The 18,175-nt window shown below is 41.6% G+C and overlaps 1 protein-coding gene across 1 annotated transcript; it reads left to right on the top strand.

Annotated features, from left to right (window-relative positions):
• The first annotated feature begins 5,214 nt into the window (after window positions 1-5,214).
• RPRM (reprimo, TP53 dependent G2 arrest mediator homolog) lies at window positions 5,215-5,648 on the top strand. The gene has a single exon (XM_059392749.1). The coding sequence runs from the start codon at window positions 5,302-5,304 to the stop codon at window positions 5,629-5,631; it is 330 nt and encodes a 109-aa protein (XP_059248732.1). The 5' UTR covers window positions 5,215-5,301; the 3' UTR covers window positions 5,632-5,648.
• Window positions 5,649-18,175: the final 12,527 nt, after the last annotated feature.

Here is an 18,175-nt window from a genome sequence, read left to right as displayed (position 1 = left end):
ACCATTTAGAATTTTTATTCTGGTAAAATACACATCATATAAAATTAATCATTTTAACAATTTTCAATTGTACATCTCAGCCTTAGTAAATCTATCCACACTGTTTTACAACCAATACCACCATCCATCTCCAGAACTTCTTCCGCAACTGAAATTTTGTACTCCTTAAACAATAACTCCCCATTACTTCCTCCCTCAGTTGCTGGTAGCCACTGTTCTATTTTCTGTCTCTATAAAGCTGACTATTCTAGGTATCTAATATAAATGGAATCATACAATATTTGTCTTTTGTGTCTGGCTTATTTCATCTGGCATAATTTCTTCAAAGTTCATCTATGTTGTAGCTCATACCAGAATTTCATTGTTTTTTTTGCATTTAACATATCACTTTTTTTTTTTTTTTAAATCCCTTCATCCATTGATGGACATCTGGGTTGTTTCTACCTTTTGACTACTGAGAATAATACTGCTATGAACATTCATATACAAATACCTGTTTAAGTCCCTGCCTTCAGTTTTGGGGGCATATACCTAGAAATGAAGTTGCTGAATCACACGGCAATTCTGTGTTTAAGTTTTTGAGGAAATGCCATACTGTTTTCCATGGAGGTTGCACAATTGTACATTCCCACCAGCAATTTACAAGAGTTCTAATTCCTCCACATCCTTACAATTTCTTTACTTAACAAGGCCAATCATTTCATATGGAAATCTTTCTAAAATCTATCACTCATTTCCAGCATTCCAAAGGGAAATATTAAACAAACTTTGAAGTTTTTCTTATAGTGACTTATACACATTGATGCCTCCTCAGAAGCTATTACAATATATCTTTGAGATCTTGCACTGAGCTAGACGCTATCCTCAGTTATTTCCACAGATGAGAAACAATTCTTTCAGAATCCTGAGAAGTATCATCTCCATTTCACAGAAAAATAAATGAGGTACACAGAGGTAAAGACACTTCTCCAAGATCACACGGCTAGTTAGTGAAGATGGCAGGATTCAAAGTCCTTGCCTTTAGACATTTAGCGAGACTCCTAGCCATCTGAGAAAGTTTGTCTCTATATTAAATGTCCCCAAACTAATACTGTAGACTCTTGGAAAATTTGTTGGTGTTGTTCAATGTTTTATTTTGTTTTTCTTTCTGGTGTTACTCCTTGTGTCATCAGAGTACCTACCTCTAGTCATTTTCTCTTCTCTATCCATGTGCTGATACTGACATCCTGTTATTAAAAATAAAAACAGAAAGCATTAAGGGGCACTTGGGTGGCTTAATCAGTTAAGCATCTGCCTCTGGCTCAGGTCATGAACCTGGGATCCTGGGATAGAGTCCTGAATGGAGCCTTGTGTAGCAACCCCTGTCCCCCACCACTCAGCCGGGAACCAGCTTCTCCTTCCTCATTCCCCCTGCTTGTGCTCTCTCTCTCTTTCTGTGTCAAATAAATAAATAAAATCATTTAAGAACAAAAGAAAGAAAGGAAGGAAGGGTGGGTTAAAACTGTGCGAAAAGCAAAGTGTACAAGTTTGAGAGAGAATTTGGAGAGTCATCCTAAAGGTAGAAATATATGATTCTAGGTATTTGGCTCTCATGATATCTATTCTTGTGGTTTGAGGACATATTTTACTTCTATCTGGCTTGCTTCTTGTGTTCGAGGTGCCGAGTCTACTGTTACGAATGAACATGAGTGCCTTGCTCTTACTCCTCATATAATGTAATTTATTTTGTATAAAACCTTGTCCCCAAATAGCAAATATCCTTTCTATGTCTGATAATGCTCTTCTGAAAAGTGTCTACTTATTATTTTCATAATACGCGCAGATAGAAAACAAAAAGGAAAAGGCTTTTATTTTTTTAAGACTTTATTTATTTTTTAAGGCTTTTAGTTTAAGAGATGACAAGTAGGCAGAGAAGCAGGCAGAGAGAGGAGGAAGTAGGCTCCTCGCTGAGTAGAGAGCCCAATTTGGGGCTTGATCCCAGGACCCCAGGATCATGACCTGAGCCAAAGGCAGAGGCTTTAACCCACTGAGTCACCCAGGCAGGCGCCTAGGAAAAGCCTTTTGACATTGAAAATGTCTGGTCCTACATTGAGACAATGCCGTCTATAGATCTAGTGACTACTGATGATAGCTGCCTATCAATATAAGCCTAGAATATTTTTGTAGAACTTACTATATGCCATAGGTATGTTTTCTAGAGAGAATAAACACATGTTTCTTTCCTTGTATAACATGTATATTGTGAAGTGCTGAGCATTTAACTTTTTGAAAATCAAACTTCTTCCCAGTGAAGTAAAAGAGGGCACTAGTTAAATAAATGTAACAGTGAGTCTTTCTATGTACCCAAACTTTTTATTTGAAGTGAATATTTCATATCACCATCTATTTTTCTAGAAATTAAGTTTTTCTATATCTACACTTTTGGAAAGATTTTTCTCCCCACATTTGTAAGATTTTCCTAGGAAACAGGTGAATAACAGGAGTAAAGCTGAGAGAAAAATATTCACTCAAAATACAAAATGGAAGGATAAATAAGTTTCTGCAGAAAAACTGTATCTAGCAGCCTAGCTGGATTCCCTTAGATTCCCTAATAATTTCATATATATATATATATATATATATATGATATATACATGAGATATATATATGTGTGTGTGTGTGTGTGTGTGTGTGTGTATATATATATATATATATATATATATATTATCTCCAATAGGTTTTAGGTAATTTTCATCTAAATATTGCAAATAATTTTATTTAACAAAATCAGAGTGTGCAGGGTAGTAGGGAGATGAAGGAAACAGAACCACATTCCCAAAGATGAACTAACTGGTGGGAACAACTATTTTCCTCTTACTCACAATTTTGCAGCTGGTTAGTAGATAATGCCCAAAGAAAAGAAAGTTATTTCTTGTAAAAAGTTCTTTCTTATAAGAATGTGATCCCCAAATTTAAAGGTTTGATGATATCAACCCCCTACCGAACTCTGAGATTTGATCATTTTTACACTGGTTTCTAACTAAAACAGTAATACTGTTAATATCAATAAGCACACTCAAATCCTCATAATGATTCAATTGATATTTTAAGGCATTTTTTATTAACTCCTACCATGTTGGACCTCACAAATATGCTGTATGATTCTATTTGTTTTGTCACATAAAGAAGGAACTATCTATCTCTACCCATTTCACTCAACTTCGACTAAACATACTACCCTATGCAAGTTAACATCCCTGGAGGTCAACTTCTGTTCTCCACCTTTTGCTCTTCTAAATTTCTACTACTTGCCTTTACAATTCATTATAGTATTGCTTTATAATGTCTTACATTCTTCTGTAATTTTTTCACATATACATTGTGTTTTATTGTTAAGTATCCCTCATCCTAACTAAGATAGACTGACTGTATAGTGAGATTTAAATAGGTTTTTTCCCAATCACCTAATAATACATTCTTCCAAAGAAGAAATTGTTGGGAGTGGAACATTTTTCAAGGCTAATGGAATCACGAGAAACTAGAGCCATAAACCAGATGAATTACAGATAAGAACCAAAAGCCTGGATTTTCAGCTATGAAACTACACCTAAAATAAAAATAGCTATTTAGAAGGATCTAGGCTTATTGAAGCTCATATATAATCAACATTCAAAAACTGAAAACTCTTAACTGAAGGATAGTTCATTCTATGTTATGCTGATCATGGAGTAGTAAGAAAAAATAAGGAAATCTCTCAACATGGAATAAATGATGTTTGGGGAGAGAAACATAAGAGCGTTTAACAAGCAAAAAGAATGGAATTGAGAAAAGAAGTGAAAATTATGCTTTAACAGAAATGTAAATGTATTCTACCAGAAGTTTGGACTGAGCATCAGGTGACTGGTTTCCGCCTTTTACAGTTAAAAGAAGAAAGGAAGTGAGTAAGGGAGAGGGGAAGGAGGAAGGTGAGGGGAAAAGGAAACAGAAAAGGGAAATACAAAACCAAAACACAACAGAAGAATTCTTCTGGAGCTTAAGAAACAATCTGACAAGTTTATAACATTTTCCTGAACCTGTAGCAAAATCATAACGGGCCGAAGTCTCAGTCAGGCCCCTGAAACATCTGTAGCTTTGTTGGAAATGACTAAGATGCGGTACATCAGTTTACGGAAAGTGGGGAGAGCTTGCAGCAGTTGGCCGGTGCTCCAGGTGATGGATACTGATGAGCCCTAAAACGACGGATATACTGCCAACCCAGAGAAACACCGGAAGCACCTCCAAAAACTCATCTGCAACCAAGATTATAGGAGGACCCACTCTGTCCCTCCGCCCACCCTTACCGGAGAGGTGATCTTGCCTCTGGCAACCACTCCCACACCAAGGCCACAGAGGAGCCTATCTTTCCCCTTCCTACCCCCTCCCTTCCTTCGCCTCAAAAATCACTCTAAACCTGCCTTACTCTGTCTTCCAGTGGCTTCCTTCCTCCTTCATCTGTCCTCCCTCCTACTTCTACTTCCTTCTTTCCCTCCTTCCCTGCTTTCTTTCTCTCTAAAATCCATACTTTAACAAAGTCCCAGATCATCCCTACTCCACCAGAAATCCGTCGCAGGCAAGACGGAATCAGACACCTGTGGCGGGCCCGTGCCTTCGCCCAGCACCATCTGGCACCTGCGATTCAGCGCCACTTTCATCCGCCCAGAGGTGAGAGGGGCGGGAGGCAGGAGACACGCAGAGCTGGTGTGACCCAGTTCTTCGGAAACTTTCAGCTGATCGCAACCTCTCCTCCATCCGAAACTCTTTCATCATCCGTCTAGCCAGAAAGGTACAGAAAGGTACAGACTTCTGCGTAGTCTTTGGAGGTGAAAAAGAGGCGAAGCCAGAAAGGCAGGAGGAAGGAAGAGGTTCGCCCCCTTTGCTTCCCCCACCGCCAAGCCGCCGCGGGCGCGGAGCGGTGGCGCGGCCGGAAGGGGCCGCTGTTCGCTCAGAGCAGCCGCCGGGCCGCCGCCGCCGCCGCCGCCGCGCCTCCCACGGCCCCGCTGGCCCAGCCCCGCCAAGTTCCAACAGCCCCCAGTCGAGCGAGCGCCGGGAACCAGCACCGCCCCGGCAGGAGCAGACGGCGCAGACCAGCCAGGCTGCGGCGCGCGTCGGAAAGGCTCCTGGGGAAGTCCCACGACCCGGGGATTTGGGAGAGGAGAGCGCGAGCAGCCCCCGCGCGCGCCAAGTCTCCAAGTGAGCGCTCAGCTCCGGATCCGTTCCTCCCGCGCCGGCCGCCTTCCCACCCCTCGGACCCGCGCCTCCCCGGGGCGCCCGCCGACTCCCGCGATGAACCCAGCGCTGGACAACCAGACGGATGTGGCGGGCCTGCTCCTGGCCAACAGCAGCGAGGCGCTGGAGCGCGCCGTGCGCTGCTGCACCCAGGCGTCGGTGGTGACCGACGACGGCTTCGCCGAGGGCGGCCCGGACGAGCGCAGCCTGTACATCATGCGCGTGGTGCAGATCGCGGTCATGTGCGTGCTCTCCCTGACCGTGGTCTTCGGCATCTTCTTCCTCGGCTGCAACCTCCTCATCAAGTCCGAGGGCATGATCAACTTCCTGGTGAAAGACCGGAGACCGTCTAAAGAGGTGGAAGCGGTGGTCGTGGGGCCCTACTGACCGGCCCTCCCGCCGCCGCGGCAGCCGCCCCAACGCCTCCTTACTTAGCCGGCCGGGCCGCGCCCCCTCATCATCCGAGACCGGGCGAAGCAAACCTGTCGGAGTCAATCATTTCTCTCGACTTTTGCCTTTCGGGATGAAGCGACCCGTTTCTCGCTCGCCCTCTGAAAGTCCCCATTCCTGGCGGTAGGAGGAGAGGGCCCCGACTGGACTCAGCAGCAAGTGGCAAGAAGAGGGCAATTAGGGCGCAGAACTTTGGAAGCTGCCGCTGGTGTGGACGCGGGGAGATCGACCCTGCGACGGCCCTTCTCCACCCGCAGGTGGGCCACGCTCTCGGGGCAGGTGGAGCGGGCGGGCAGGGGAGAGACCCAGCGGCACCGATTGCCTGGTGGCCCGAAAAGTGACCGGTGTACACGCCACGCAACAGAACTAAGGCGGACGCGTAAATCAGTGTCCGGATTCGCGCCCATTATCTCCCGCTCCTCCCAGCCCTGGCGCGAGAGACTATAAATATCTTTGATTGATTGTAACTGTGCTGTTTTAAGGGATTTTGTGTTTGTTTGTTTGCTTGAATACACACACATATTTGATAAGTCCTTTGCTGCCCTAGTGGCCTATTTGCCTGCCTGGGGTTAGAGTTTTGTTATCCTGGGAGAACGGGAGGGTGGGGGGAGGGGAGAGCCTGCGAATGCTGAACGAGTGATTTGTTTCTTTTATTGCATTTCCAACTAGGGGGTGGTAGGGCGGGGGTGGGGGGAGGAGGCTGACGCCCTAATTAGCCCCGGGGCAAAGACTTGGAATAGAACTTGTAGCTCATGACTGCACGGTTTACGCCACAAAAGTGCTCTTGACGTTCATGACACCGGTTTGACTTTTTTTTTTTCATTATTTAACATTTCCTTAATAAATGCAACATTTAAGTGTTTTGCTCCTGGCTTCCTGGTGGTCATTCTGAGCTCGGGGCAGAAGGGAACGCGTGGTCCGGAAGAGTCGGGTTACCGGCGGTGGGGGGGGGGGGGGGTTCGTTTTGGAGAGCTGCAGCTCAACTCGTGGATCTCATAGACGAGTGAGGGTGCGGGTGAGAAGGAGAGGCCTAGGGACTAGTGAGACGTGGCCAAGCCTCAGGCATAGGAGCCATGCTGGAGGCGGCATCCTTTGTTTTCTCTAACAGTTAATATTATATATTTCATTTAGGCTCAGCTCTCTGAGCCAGGCGGGACAACGGGAGGCCCCCGCGGGAAGATGACACTTCCGTGCTGGGCTCCAGCGGGAACACAGGGTTACACCGCTAATGAGAGGAAGGGATGGCTTGGCCAGCCTTCAGGGAGGGCATCTTTCCCCTGACCAACGTCAGCAAGAAGGCGTCAGGGTGCTGCTCCAAAATAGATAAATAATTAATGAATAAATGTGAGGAAAAGTAGCTGCTAAAGTATGTAAGGATGCTAATTCTCCCCGGGAGAATTAAAAAAACTGTTGCTAAAACATGACATGCGTTATCTTTGCCGTATTACATTTTCCAGAGGAATGGTGAAATTAAAAGCAAGATTTGGCCTGCTTTTTAATCTGGAGTTACCAATCCCAGGCCAGGCAAAAAGGCTCAGAGGAGTTAGCCAAGGTCCTGAATGCCTGGGGGTGAGTATGTTAAACCCACTCAGGGAAGGCTGGGCTGAGGTAGAGCTATAGCTCCTGCTAAGAGCATTTTGGACTTTAGAAGTTGAACACTGATAGCAAGAAGAGCCTAGAAAACCGTGACTGTGAAAATAACCCAAAGGATACAACAACTCCAGGCTTCAACTTGATAAGAAGTGTAGAGCAGTTCATACTGACAGTTGGGGTGGGATCCTAAATATTTTCAAAAACATAAAGGATCCTCTTCCATGCCATAGCAACGGAAGACCACAATAGCAGACAGAAGACTGAGAACAATTAAGTAACAATAAGATGTCCCATGTACTCAGGAAGAAACACAACTGGTGCAAACATGATCATTTGACTCAGATTGGGATCAAAAGGTTTGAGCGTCCTTTGACATCCTGTCTACTGTTAAGTGTCTATTTAACTCAGTGTAAATCTCACCAGGAATTATGACTTCACATGTTTTTGAATGCTAATAGGTTTCAGGAGTGAAAAAAAAAAAAAGGATTTTGAAGTTTTGCCTGTTGTTCCTGTCTTCTCATCTGGTAAGGGTTTGCTTATTTGTTTTTTGTTTTCTCTCTCTGGGGAGGGACGCAGAGTCCTCATGCACTCAAGGGTGAATCACAGAAGACAGTTTACTTTGGCTAACGGAGAGGACGGAAATGGAGACTTTTCATTTTGTAGACCGTGTCTGTGGCACCAAGTGAAGCTGCTGCCTCCATGTTTCAAAGAGAGAAACAGACAGAACAGCCAGTTCACTCTGGGACAAACCAGTTAAAATTAAACTCCGTTTTTTGTTTGTTTGTTTTTTGGTGGCTGCAACAGCAGCTGAAGGTTCCTTCTTCCTGCAGATTTATAAGCCCATCAGTGAATTCAGTGTTCTGGTGGAAATTGATTTGGGATCAAAAACCAATCAACTAGAGTTTGTAGGAATCTTGCTAGGTGCTCTGCGGTATATAAGGTGCATGTTTACAGTGAGTTTCAGACACAGAACTGTTTCAGACCTGCAGGTCCATTTTCACTTGTTTGTATACAACAGACGTTTCCACTGAAAGCCAAAGTCCTATAAATTGAAAGAGGGGCCTCTGTCTCCTGTCTCCTCTATCATGACGCTCTCCTCCATGCTTGTTTGTCTTAATACTTCTTTACACCTCTTTACTCCTCCGTGCAGCTCAAAAGAAAATTTAGCTTCTTCTTGCCTCAACGATCCAAATTTATTCTCTTATTCCCAGAAATGGTGATTGCCAGACAAACCAGAACCTGCAAAATTTAGTCTTCAGGTAAAACAAGATATGTGAGCAGAGCTCTGTTATCCATGATCTATGCATTATAGGGAAAGGCACACAGTCTGAAAATATCATAGCCCTGGGGACCATTTCCTGCCAACAACTCTTCTCTACAGCCCTTAGATCCATTTGTTACTTAGAGAGATGCCAGGTGGTTCTGGTTTTTATAGATGAGGCGATGTGTGCAAGAAGCTTTTTACACTCCCTATTCCCTGATGGCCACACGGCAACCACTTTCTCGTGCCCCACGCCACTCCCTGTCTTGTCCTGCCTTTGGCGCTTTCTCTGATTCCAACAAATACATTAAATGAAACTTCTTAATCCTGTCCAGAGTGTATGGAGCATCTATCCTTTCCCACAGTCATGCTGTAAAGGAAAGTGAGCTTTAAAAGTCACTCTCTGTGTCCGACCTAAGAAAACAATTTCAGCCTTAAGAGACTGGGAATTGGGAGGGAGAGATGCAAACAGGCAGATTATCTCATCCCACACTGAAGTCCACTATTTGGTCAGTAATGAGTGGGAAGCCCCGAGAGAGAGAGAGAGAGATGGCTTTCTGTAAAAGCTTGCTGGCTCTGACCTAGTCCACGGGGAGGTATTTGATGCTTCCTGAAACCCTTCAGGAAATACAGCAGAAGCTGGGAGAGATTTGTGTGAGACTCAGTAAGCAGATGAGCCAGGCCGTGACCCCTCTCAGGCTGTGTAGCTAGCCACTGACGCCTCTGAGCTGAATGGAGTGGCCTCTGCGTGAGGGTCTGAGCCGATAGTGAATGAATACATGTTGTTTTTCTTAAGGTTCTGATACAGACCTTCTCACTGTCTCTGAAACTGTATTAAGAACTTGGATGCTGAACACCTTGAGGGTGCTTGAGGGAAGACAAAATATAAAGGTCCATGCCACTGTGTTAGGTCTAAGATCAGACTTGCTCCTGGGGGACAGTCCCTGTGCCTGATTATTGATTTCCAAGCCACCCTGACCTCTCCTTGGGTCCGGAATCAGTACTGTGACTGTCTGCTTACACTAATATGTGAGGTGGGGGAAGGGAAAGGCATACTGGACTATGATGGAAGAAGGCTTTGTTCTGGTCTCTGGGTAGCTGACTGGCCGCATCCTTAAAATGAAAAAGTTGGACTCTAAAAGGACATTCTACAATTCTATTCAATTAACCTGTGTAACATTTCCTTGTCTCTTTTTTTTTTGTTTTGTTTTAAACATATATATTTTTTTAGGTTTTTATTTATTTGTCTGAGAGAGAGAATGAGAGAGAGAGAACATGAGAAGAGGGAGGGTCAGAGGAAGAAGCAGACTCCCTGCCAAGCAGGGAGCCTGATGCGGGACTCCATCCCAGGACTCCAGGATCATGACCTGAGCCGAAGGCTGTTGCTTAACCAGCTGACCCACCTAGGCGCCCCCATATCCTTGTCTATTAAGACGTTTCATACGTCTCTTTATGAGGTGACCTTAGGAATACATTTTATCTTTCCAATCTTGGTCCTTTGGGTAGAAACGTTTATCCCCAAGAGCCAAGTGCTCCTTGACTCAGGATATGCTATTTACAGTAACCAAAGCAAAATTTCAGATACCCAGGTAGGCCCGGGTAGACAACAGTTTCTAAACTGACAAATCACACATGATCTAATGGTGCCTACATATTCCAGATGTCTATATTCTCACTGGATGGCACAATGAAAGCAAAGCCCTTCACTGAATGAAGGAGCAAATAATTGGCAAGTGATTCATCTAGATCACGCGCAGTCAAGCTAATATGTGCTGTTGTTTACAGAAACTTCTCGGGTGTTTGAAGACAAATCAACAGCCAATTTTTCTCCCCCAAAGCATTTTCCCCTTTGAGCTTCTGCAACACCACACAGCAGCTGTTCCTCACGCAGTTAGAGCCTGCATTAGCCTTGGCTTATTGTAATTGTTATTTGGGGAGTCGCAGTGCCAGGAAAGGATTCAGGGTTCAGTTTGTTCTCTAAGACTCAAACCTGCTTTGAAAGCCCATTGAAGCAGCAATCTAAAGCAATCCCCCAAACAGGAATCAACAAATCTTTTATCCACCTGCCAAATCCCATTTAGGTATGTGCACAATAGCTCAGATGGGACGTGTTTTAGAGTCAGCTCCAACAATAGTAATTGTTTCTTAATCTCTGAATTTAAATGCTCAATGGTTAATTGCTTCCATCACCAATCTCACTATCTTCCTTTCCCAATCTTTTTGTATTGTTTTACATGCTTGAAATGTTTGAAAGTCTAGGATTAATTTGATAGCATGAGCTCAGATTTTTAAAAGTCTTAGAAAATATAGTTTAGGAAAAGTGATGTCCTGTTATCCACAAGTCACAGATCATCTGTGGTGATCATAACAGAATAGTCTAAATTTACTACTTATATTTGGGAAATTCAAAATATTTCAGAGGGAGATTCTGCAAGGACTGTTGTAAAAATAACTAGGTGCATTTTTAAATACTCCTCAGTAAGCTTGCAAACAGTGGCTTGCTTCTAACCTAAATACTGTAACTCAGTGAGAATAAGCAAAGCGTATATTCATTTGTCTATTTATTATTTTTTGAAAGGATGTTGGGTAGCTTCCTTCCCTAAATATATGTAAGAGCTTGTTGCTGGAACATTTTTGAGTGGGTAAATGCAGGCACAAAGTGATCAATACATAAAAGGTCAAGCCATCTGTGATAATGCTGGAACAAAACTCTGCCCTGTCCCCATTTCAAAGCTGGTTTCCATTAGGTAGAATATTTTCTGAACTTGGAAGTCAAACAGATAGTGTTTGTCAAGCCCTCTTGCATACATGGTACATTACAAGTGATTACCAAGAAAACGAGATGATTCCTATTCATTTGCACCATAAACACAGGCACCGATAAACACACATTAGGGAAGGCATATGATCTACCCCAAAAGAGTCAAATAATAAAGAAATTGCTCCTATTTACTATTTCCGGAATTCATGGTGATATAAATATACACACATAATTATGCTATAGTCTACATGTTGGCACGGTTTATTACAAGGAGCAAATGTTAGTTTTTCCTCGTCGAATTTTTTTCATATTTGCCTTCCACCCTCGCCATCTCCTCTCTCATTGTGTACTCCTCCCCTCGTCCACATCTAAAGATACACTGCCCTGAAAGAGTCATTGATTTTTATCAGACCGAGACTCCAGATGCCTGATTACTTTGGGAAAAGAATTCCTCTGGGATCTAGAGTGTCTCTCTTGCTTTATTTATTTTCCGATAAATTGAGCAGGATCATGTAGTTCCTATTCTAAATAGTATTAAGGCAGGTACACATGCACACACTCACATACTGTGTTTCCCATATTATATACTGATGAAACATATCCATCCTACTACGGGCTGTACATAAGCATCACATATTCCCCAGTTGTTTATACTATTTGTTGGCAATAAAATAACACATAGAAAAAGTTGCAAGAGCTCCAAAGTGTTCAGTGAATAAGATTTATGGGAGGTGCCTGGAGTCTTACAATACATCTAGATCTTGACATGTATGTTTCAATCTTCACTCAAGAACTGGGGGAAAAAAAAAAAAAAAAGCAAAAACCCAAGGGACAGAAAAGTCAAAGATTATATATTGCACAAGCTTAAAAATCTTTAAACACGAAGTTAAGAGAAATGAGAAGGGACCCTAAATTTGAAGATCAATGAAAACAGAAATAATTCATTAAGTCTCTAGAAATTTACAGGCAGATTATAAACTCTCAAAATGGTGACTAGGAAGTCATACATGAAGAAAAGGATCAAAGACTACTGGGTGTAGGTGCTAAGTAATGTGAGAAGAATGGGGAAAATTTGTTAATTCCTTCTCCAATTCTCTCTCTGCAGTCTTGCACTAAATCCAAGCATCCTGTTAGCTAGCTCAATTTTCTTATATCCAAAGGTCAAAGAGGCCTTGCCAGATCTTCTTATCTTTACCATCAATAAATATTTATTATTTAGTATCTGGTATAGGCCTGACTCTGCACTAGCTACCAATTAAGATGTTGGAAGTCGAGTGCAAAAGATCATGGAATTTAAAGGGACCTTCAGTGATCCCAGCCTGTCTTCTGCTTGACTTGTGTCCACGTGTCTTTGGAGGTTTAGCTACATACGAGCTCTGCATGCTTGTGACTTTTCCCCTTATGGATGAAGTACTCTCTGTTCTCTCTAATTAATGTGGAGGCCTGAACTACTCAAACAACTTAATTTGACTTTTCCCCATGCCTTCAGGTAGCATACACAAGGCTCACGGTACATTCTATATGCAAGCTCCAGATAAGCTTGAATATGGAAGCCCTAAAGAAAATGCTCCAACTGAATTTCTTGCGGCTACCTATATTTTTCTACAAATTCAGCTTGGGAATACATGTTTTATTCATTTCCCCCACCATGAATTTTCAAGGACTGAATAATTAACGAAAAGGATCAAGTGTGAGTTTCCCTCCCTCACGTTCATTCCACAGATGAGCTTTCTAAGAAAATAATGTATCCTTGTTTTGAGTAACATAAATACCTTCTAAATTCACAAAACATCCAACCTATAATGGGATATATTAATTGGGACTCTTTGAGTTGCTGTCAATGTAAACCCAGCTCAAGCTAACTTTAAGCAGGATGCTGAATTTACTGACTTGTGTAATTCGCAAGACCAAGGATACAGCTGCTTGAGCTGCATGAGAGGTTGATGTATGATAATGTCTACATTCTTCCATCATCTCCATCTTTCAGTAAAGCTCCTTCCATGTGGTGAGAAAAGGGGGAACAAAAAAAAGGATCTCCCGCCTAGACCCACACTCACATCTTACCAGCTTAACGACTGTAGCAGAAAGAAACCGTCTTCCTGGGTGAACTCTGGCCCAGTTTGGGCCACGTGTTTATCCCCGAACGAATCTCAGTGACAGGGTTGGAGGACGGAAGAAGGGTATCCTCGGTCACGGCCATCCTTCAGCGAGAAGGGGAGAACAAAAGGAAGTGCAGTCAGTTCTGTTCAACCACAAGCCCGCGAGTCCTCACAGAAGAGATTCTATCTGTTATCAGAAAAAGCAATAGGCTGCTGGTTGTCCTAAACTGATTCTCACCCAATTCAAAGGAACCAACACAGCCAGCCAGTGGTGGAGCCAACTAATTAGGTCCATATCTCCAAAAACGATTTATTCTATCAACTGTCTTTCAGCAAGGCTCGGAAGCCTTTTCACATTTCTTTCTTGACTCTCTCCCTATGTTGATGTAGCACCACATGCCCCGGATAATAGCCTGGATTTCTGGGGCACCGAGCGATATGAATTTCGACCAGTCATCTGACATCTCCATTTGTTTATGAAAATACAATCATTTGCCCTTCCTAGACCTGGTTAGGCATAAAAATGTCCTTGAGATGGTAAATTTTATGATAAGAAAATCTTTAATATGATCAATTATTAAACAAAATGAAGCAGATTTATTTGCTGCAGGACTTCGCTTCTAAGCCTTCTGACTCTCCATGGGATAGATAAAATATTTAGCATTTCCAAGCTGATCTGAAAAATGCACTTTGATGAACTCTGTCTCATGACCCTTCTTTCTTGGACAGACTGCTGCTCTGTAAGTACCTGGGAAATTATATATGTATGCATGTGTGTGTGTGTGTGTGTGTGTGTGTGTATGTATATATATATATATATTTACTTTTCTTTGAATCCTTCTTTATTCTGTTTCCAAATAGTCCCTTATCTGAATTCATCCTAACCCAGAGGGTTAGCTTAGCTTCCTTATCTGCGTAGACACTGAACCATCATCGTTCATTTCTTTGGGTTTCCAGCAGCTTTGCCTAATTCACCCTTCTGACTTGGGGAAATTACCCAGCAGACTAGCTGCTCTGTAAGTGTTCTCGCCCCACTCTGAGGCCTGTACTAGCAGAACCTCCTCATTCTTATTCACAAGTGGGGAGGGAAGCTGATGGTGTGTTTGAGAGAGGAAATCTGTCAGCCATAAAGACTGGTGTTTAGCAGATGGTTTCTCACACAGCTCATCACAATAGGTAAGCTGGTCTCATCTTTAGTCTTCCAACTGTGAAAGCCTGAATGAGAATGGGAAGCACAGTGTTCTCAGTAGAGGGTCCCTGCATTAGCCACCTTCATATGGTCTCTAAGGCACAGTTGTACAAATATAAGACCACTCCCCTTTTTTCTTTCTTTCTTTCTTTTTTTTGGTTTTGTTTTATTTTGTTTTGTCATGGGTCCTCTTTTTCTTAGCTCCGTGGCCCTCCTATACTTTGATTATGTCTTTTCCAGGAAATGATAACTTAAAAAAAAACGCTAACAATTTTCAATAGTTAATAATCTAAACCACTGTGCTCTAGACATTTAATTTATTTTATGGTTAATTCTTGACTGATGGCCTTATACCCAACAGACTGATTACCCAGTTTTTGCTCAGTAATAGTTTTTCTATGGCACTTCTGGTTGATTTATGATTTCCTGCATTGATAGTACACCCTAACATGTCACCATTATGGCACACTTCATTACATGGTGGTCTGAAAAATCTAGTTCTCATTATGACATACTAAATTGGGTACTACCTTGGTCTATTTGAGAATTGTGTACTAGCCTGATCTATTTGGATTTTATTTAAAAAAAATCTAGGTTTTTTAAATGTTTTCTCAATGAATAATACATTTTAAAATGTTCTTTTATTAAAATTTTTAACATTTAGAATATTTATTAGTAGCAAATTTTAGGGATGCCAAAGCAATTAACCATGGTAAATACAAGATATATCACTTTATTTATTTATTATGATTTTATTTATTTATTTTACAGAGAGAAAGAGAGAAAGCACAGGCAGGGGGAGTAGCAGGCTCCCCGCTGAGCAGGGATCCCAATGTGTGACTAGATCCCAGGACCCTGAGACCATGACCCGAACCAAATGCAGATGCCCAACTGACTGAGCCACCCAGGCACCCCAAGGTATATCACTTTAAAATAGTAATATATAAAGAACCAAATAGTAATATTGAAAATTTAAAAATTTACAATTGGAATGTATTCTCCATTTTCAAGGAGAATTTACCAAAGGATTCCTTCAGCTTTGGGATAAATACCAACTTCAAAATTAAGGTAAACCCATATCTACCTTTTGTATGAGATTGTACACCTCAGATATTATATTACAGATATTAAATTATATTGAATTCTATGCATTTGTTAAATGTATTTTTATTCCCCACAACATACTTCCATTCTACAAAGCAAAGGCTTCACCGACTATTGAAATAAAGAAAAGCTATTCAAAGGATGAACCTTCACTCTTTGATACGGAGTTTCATTTCATGCTTAATGTGATGTATAGAGAAAAAAAGAAAATATTAAGTGTTCCATGATTCAATGATTTTTGAGATAAAAATATTTTTAATTTATAATTCTGTGGATTCAGAAAGAGTGCTTAGACACCAGAAAAGTGCTAGAAGAAAGGTTTTATGACCACCAAGGGCGTTGTCTTCTTAGAGTGTGGGTTACCTATTATGTATCAATCACTTCAGAAAGGTTGAATGAAGTTACAAGTTTTTAATATCCCCATGTTTCAGTGAAATGATAAGCCAGAATATTAGGTCATTCTCTAAGCCCATCTGATTTTCTTCTATCCTATGTTTTCAGTTAACAAATGGAAAGTTATTATTATTTTTTTAAAGATTATTTATTTATTTATTCGACAGAGAGAGAGATCACAAGTAGGCAGAGAGGCAGGAAGAGAGAGAGAGAGAGGAGGAAGCAGGCTCCCTGCTGAGCACAGAGCCCGATGTGGGACTCGATCCCAGGACCCTGAGATCATGACCTGAGCCGAAGGCAGCGGCTTAACCCATTGAGCCACCCAGGTGCCCTGGAAAGTTATTATCTTAAGATAGATTTTGCTTCCATACCAGTCCCAAGCACTTAATCAGAATATAATATGGTCCTATTTTTGATATTCTCCTCTTACTATTATCTTCTAGTTGGATTATATTATTGACATGGCCAATTTTCAAATTCTGTTCGTAGAAACTTGGTAGGCATCAACAAATTCTTGATTACTCTCATCATCATCCATGCATATGAATGTTTGATAACTGATAGTATTAATCACAGCTGATACTTTATACACACTACTTAGAATTTCTTACAACCCCGGAAGTTACAATTATCCTACTCCCACAGATGAGAAAATGGAGGGACTAAGGGTTAGTAACTTATCCAAGGTCACATCGCTAAGATGTTCTTGTGCTAAGATATGAACCCAGATCTGAGAAATCACAAACCAAGAGAATTTCCACTATGTCATCGCGCTAATTCTTCTGGTGTCAGAATGACAGTAGGAAAGTTTCAACTTTTTCACACACAGTGCTGTGTCATTAAAAACTTGGATCCACCCCTACAGCTTTGAGTAATGATTTCACATAGAGGAGATGCAAAGCAATTTATCATTTGGGTAGATTTAGACTTTTCTAGTAGCAGATGGTTCTAGGAGGTGGAAATGTGGGTTTTAGGAGGCAATTCAAAATGAGCCTCAACTTGTCTAATTACATAGCCCTCTTACTTGAAAATGAATAGAGATTTCAAAAAATTATTTTCTCCTTGAATTCTATAATTGTAAAGGCCTCTAGTGTTCACTTATGTTGCTTAAATATTTTTTTTTTGGTTGAAACTCTGCTTATAATAGTTTTGACTAAAATGTTTTATTCTAAAACACTGGGGCTTATTTGCATGATGTCAACAAATGTCTTTTCAAGTTAAAAGACATTTTTGTAGACTGGATTTGCTTATAAAATGACAATAATTTACTTTGTGGATATCTTACTATGCATTTGTCCCCTTTTGAGGCACTTTCCATGTATTGGATCACACAGTCTTTACTACTCCTACCGTAGTTTTTACTCTCATTTATGAGGAAGTTGAAGAGCAGAGGGAGAATATATTGACTGACTAAATCTGGATTCCAAAAGATTCTGAGACACTTGAGTAATGATCTGATTTTAACAAGATAATGTTTAACCTGGGAAAATACAAGGTCCTATACTTGGGTCTACAGCAGTTGTGCAAGTGTCCAATGGGAGAATATGTGGTATATCAATAGACCATAAATACCAAAGGTGTAAACTTTTGCTCAAGAAGAAACCTCTAGATTAGTCAGTGGAACATGGAGATAGCCAAGAAAGCATGAACCTCACCTGCGTCGAAGGAAGCTAAGACTCTTGCAGGGGCAAGCCAGAGGCCAGCTCTCTTCTGTTTCTTGATTATTGCAATCTTAGAGTGGTTCTGGTCCTAATACCATATTTTTTAAAGTTGTAAACAAATCAATGTATTCAATGAAAGCAACTATACTGACAAGGGTTCCAAAACCATGTTAAATGAAAAACGGTCAAAGGAGTAGCATTGAGGAAAGGGGGGAAAATCCAGTTTAATAGGATAGCCATGCTCCAATGTCTGAGGAACTGCCATAAACAGGAGGGATTACATTTATCTAGTATACATCCAAGTAGGAGAAGCGGCAATGCTGAGTATTCAACTCTTAACCAGTGAGATTTAAGAGCCAGAGCCATACAAATATAAAAAGTGAACTGCCTTTGGGGAGAATAAACTTCCCGTTTCTGGGA

The sequence above is a fragment of the Mustela nigripes genome, chromosome 3 (genome assembly GCF_022355385.1).
Source record: "Mustela nigripes isolate SB6536 chromosome 3, MUSNIG.SB6536, whole genome shotgun sequence".
In the NCBI taxonomy this organism is placed as follows: domain Eukaryota; kingdom Metazoa; phylum Chordata; class Mammalia; order Carnivora; family Mustelidae; genus Mustela; species Mustela nigripes.
The sequence above is the reverse complement of the archived record's forward strand: the minus strand, read 5'-3'. Positions and strand labels throughout refer to the sequence as shown.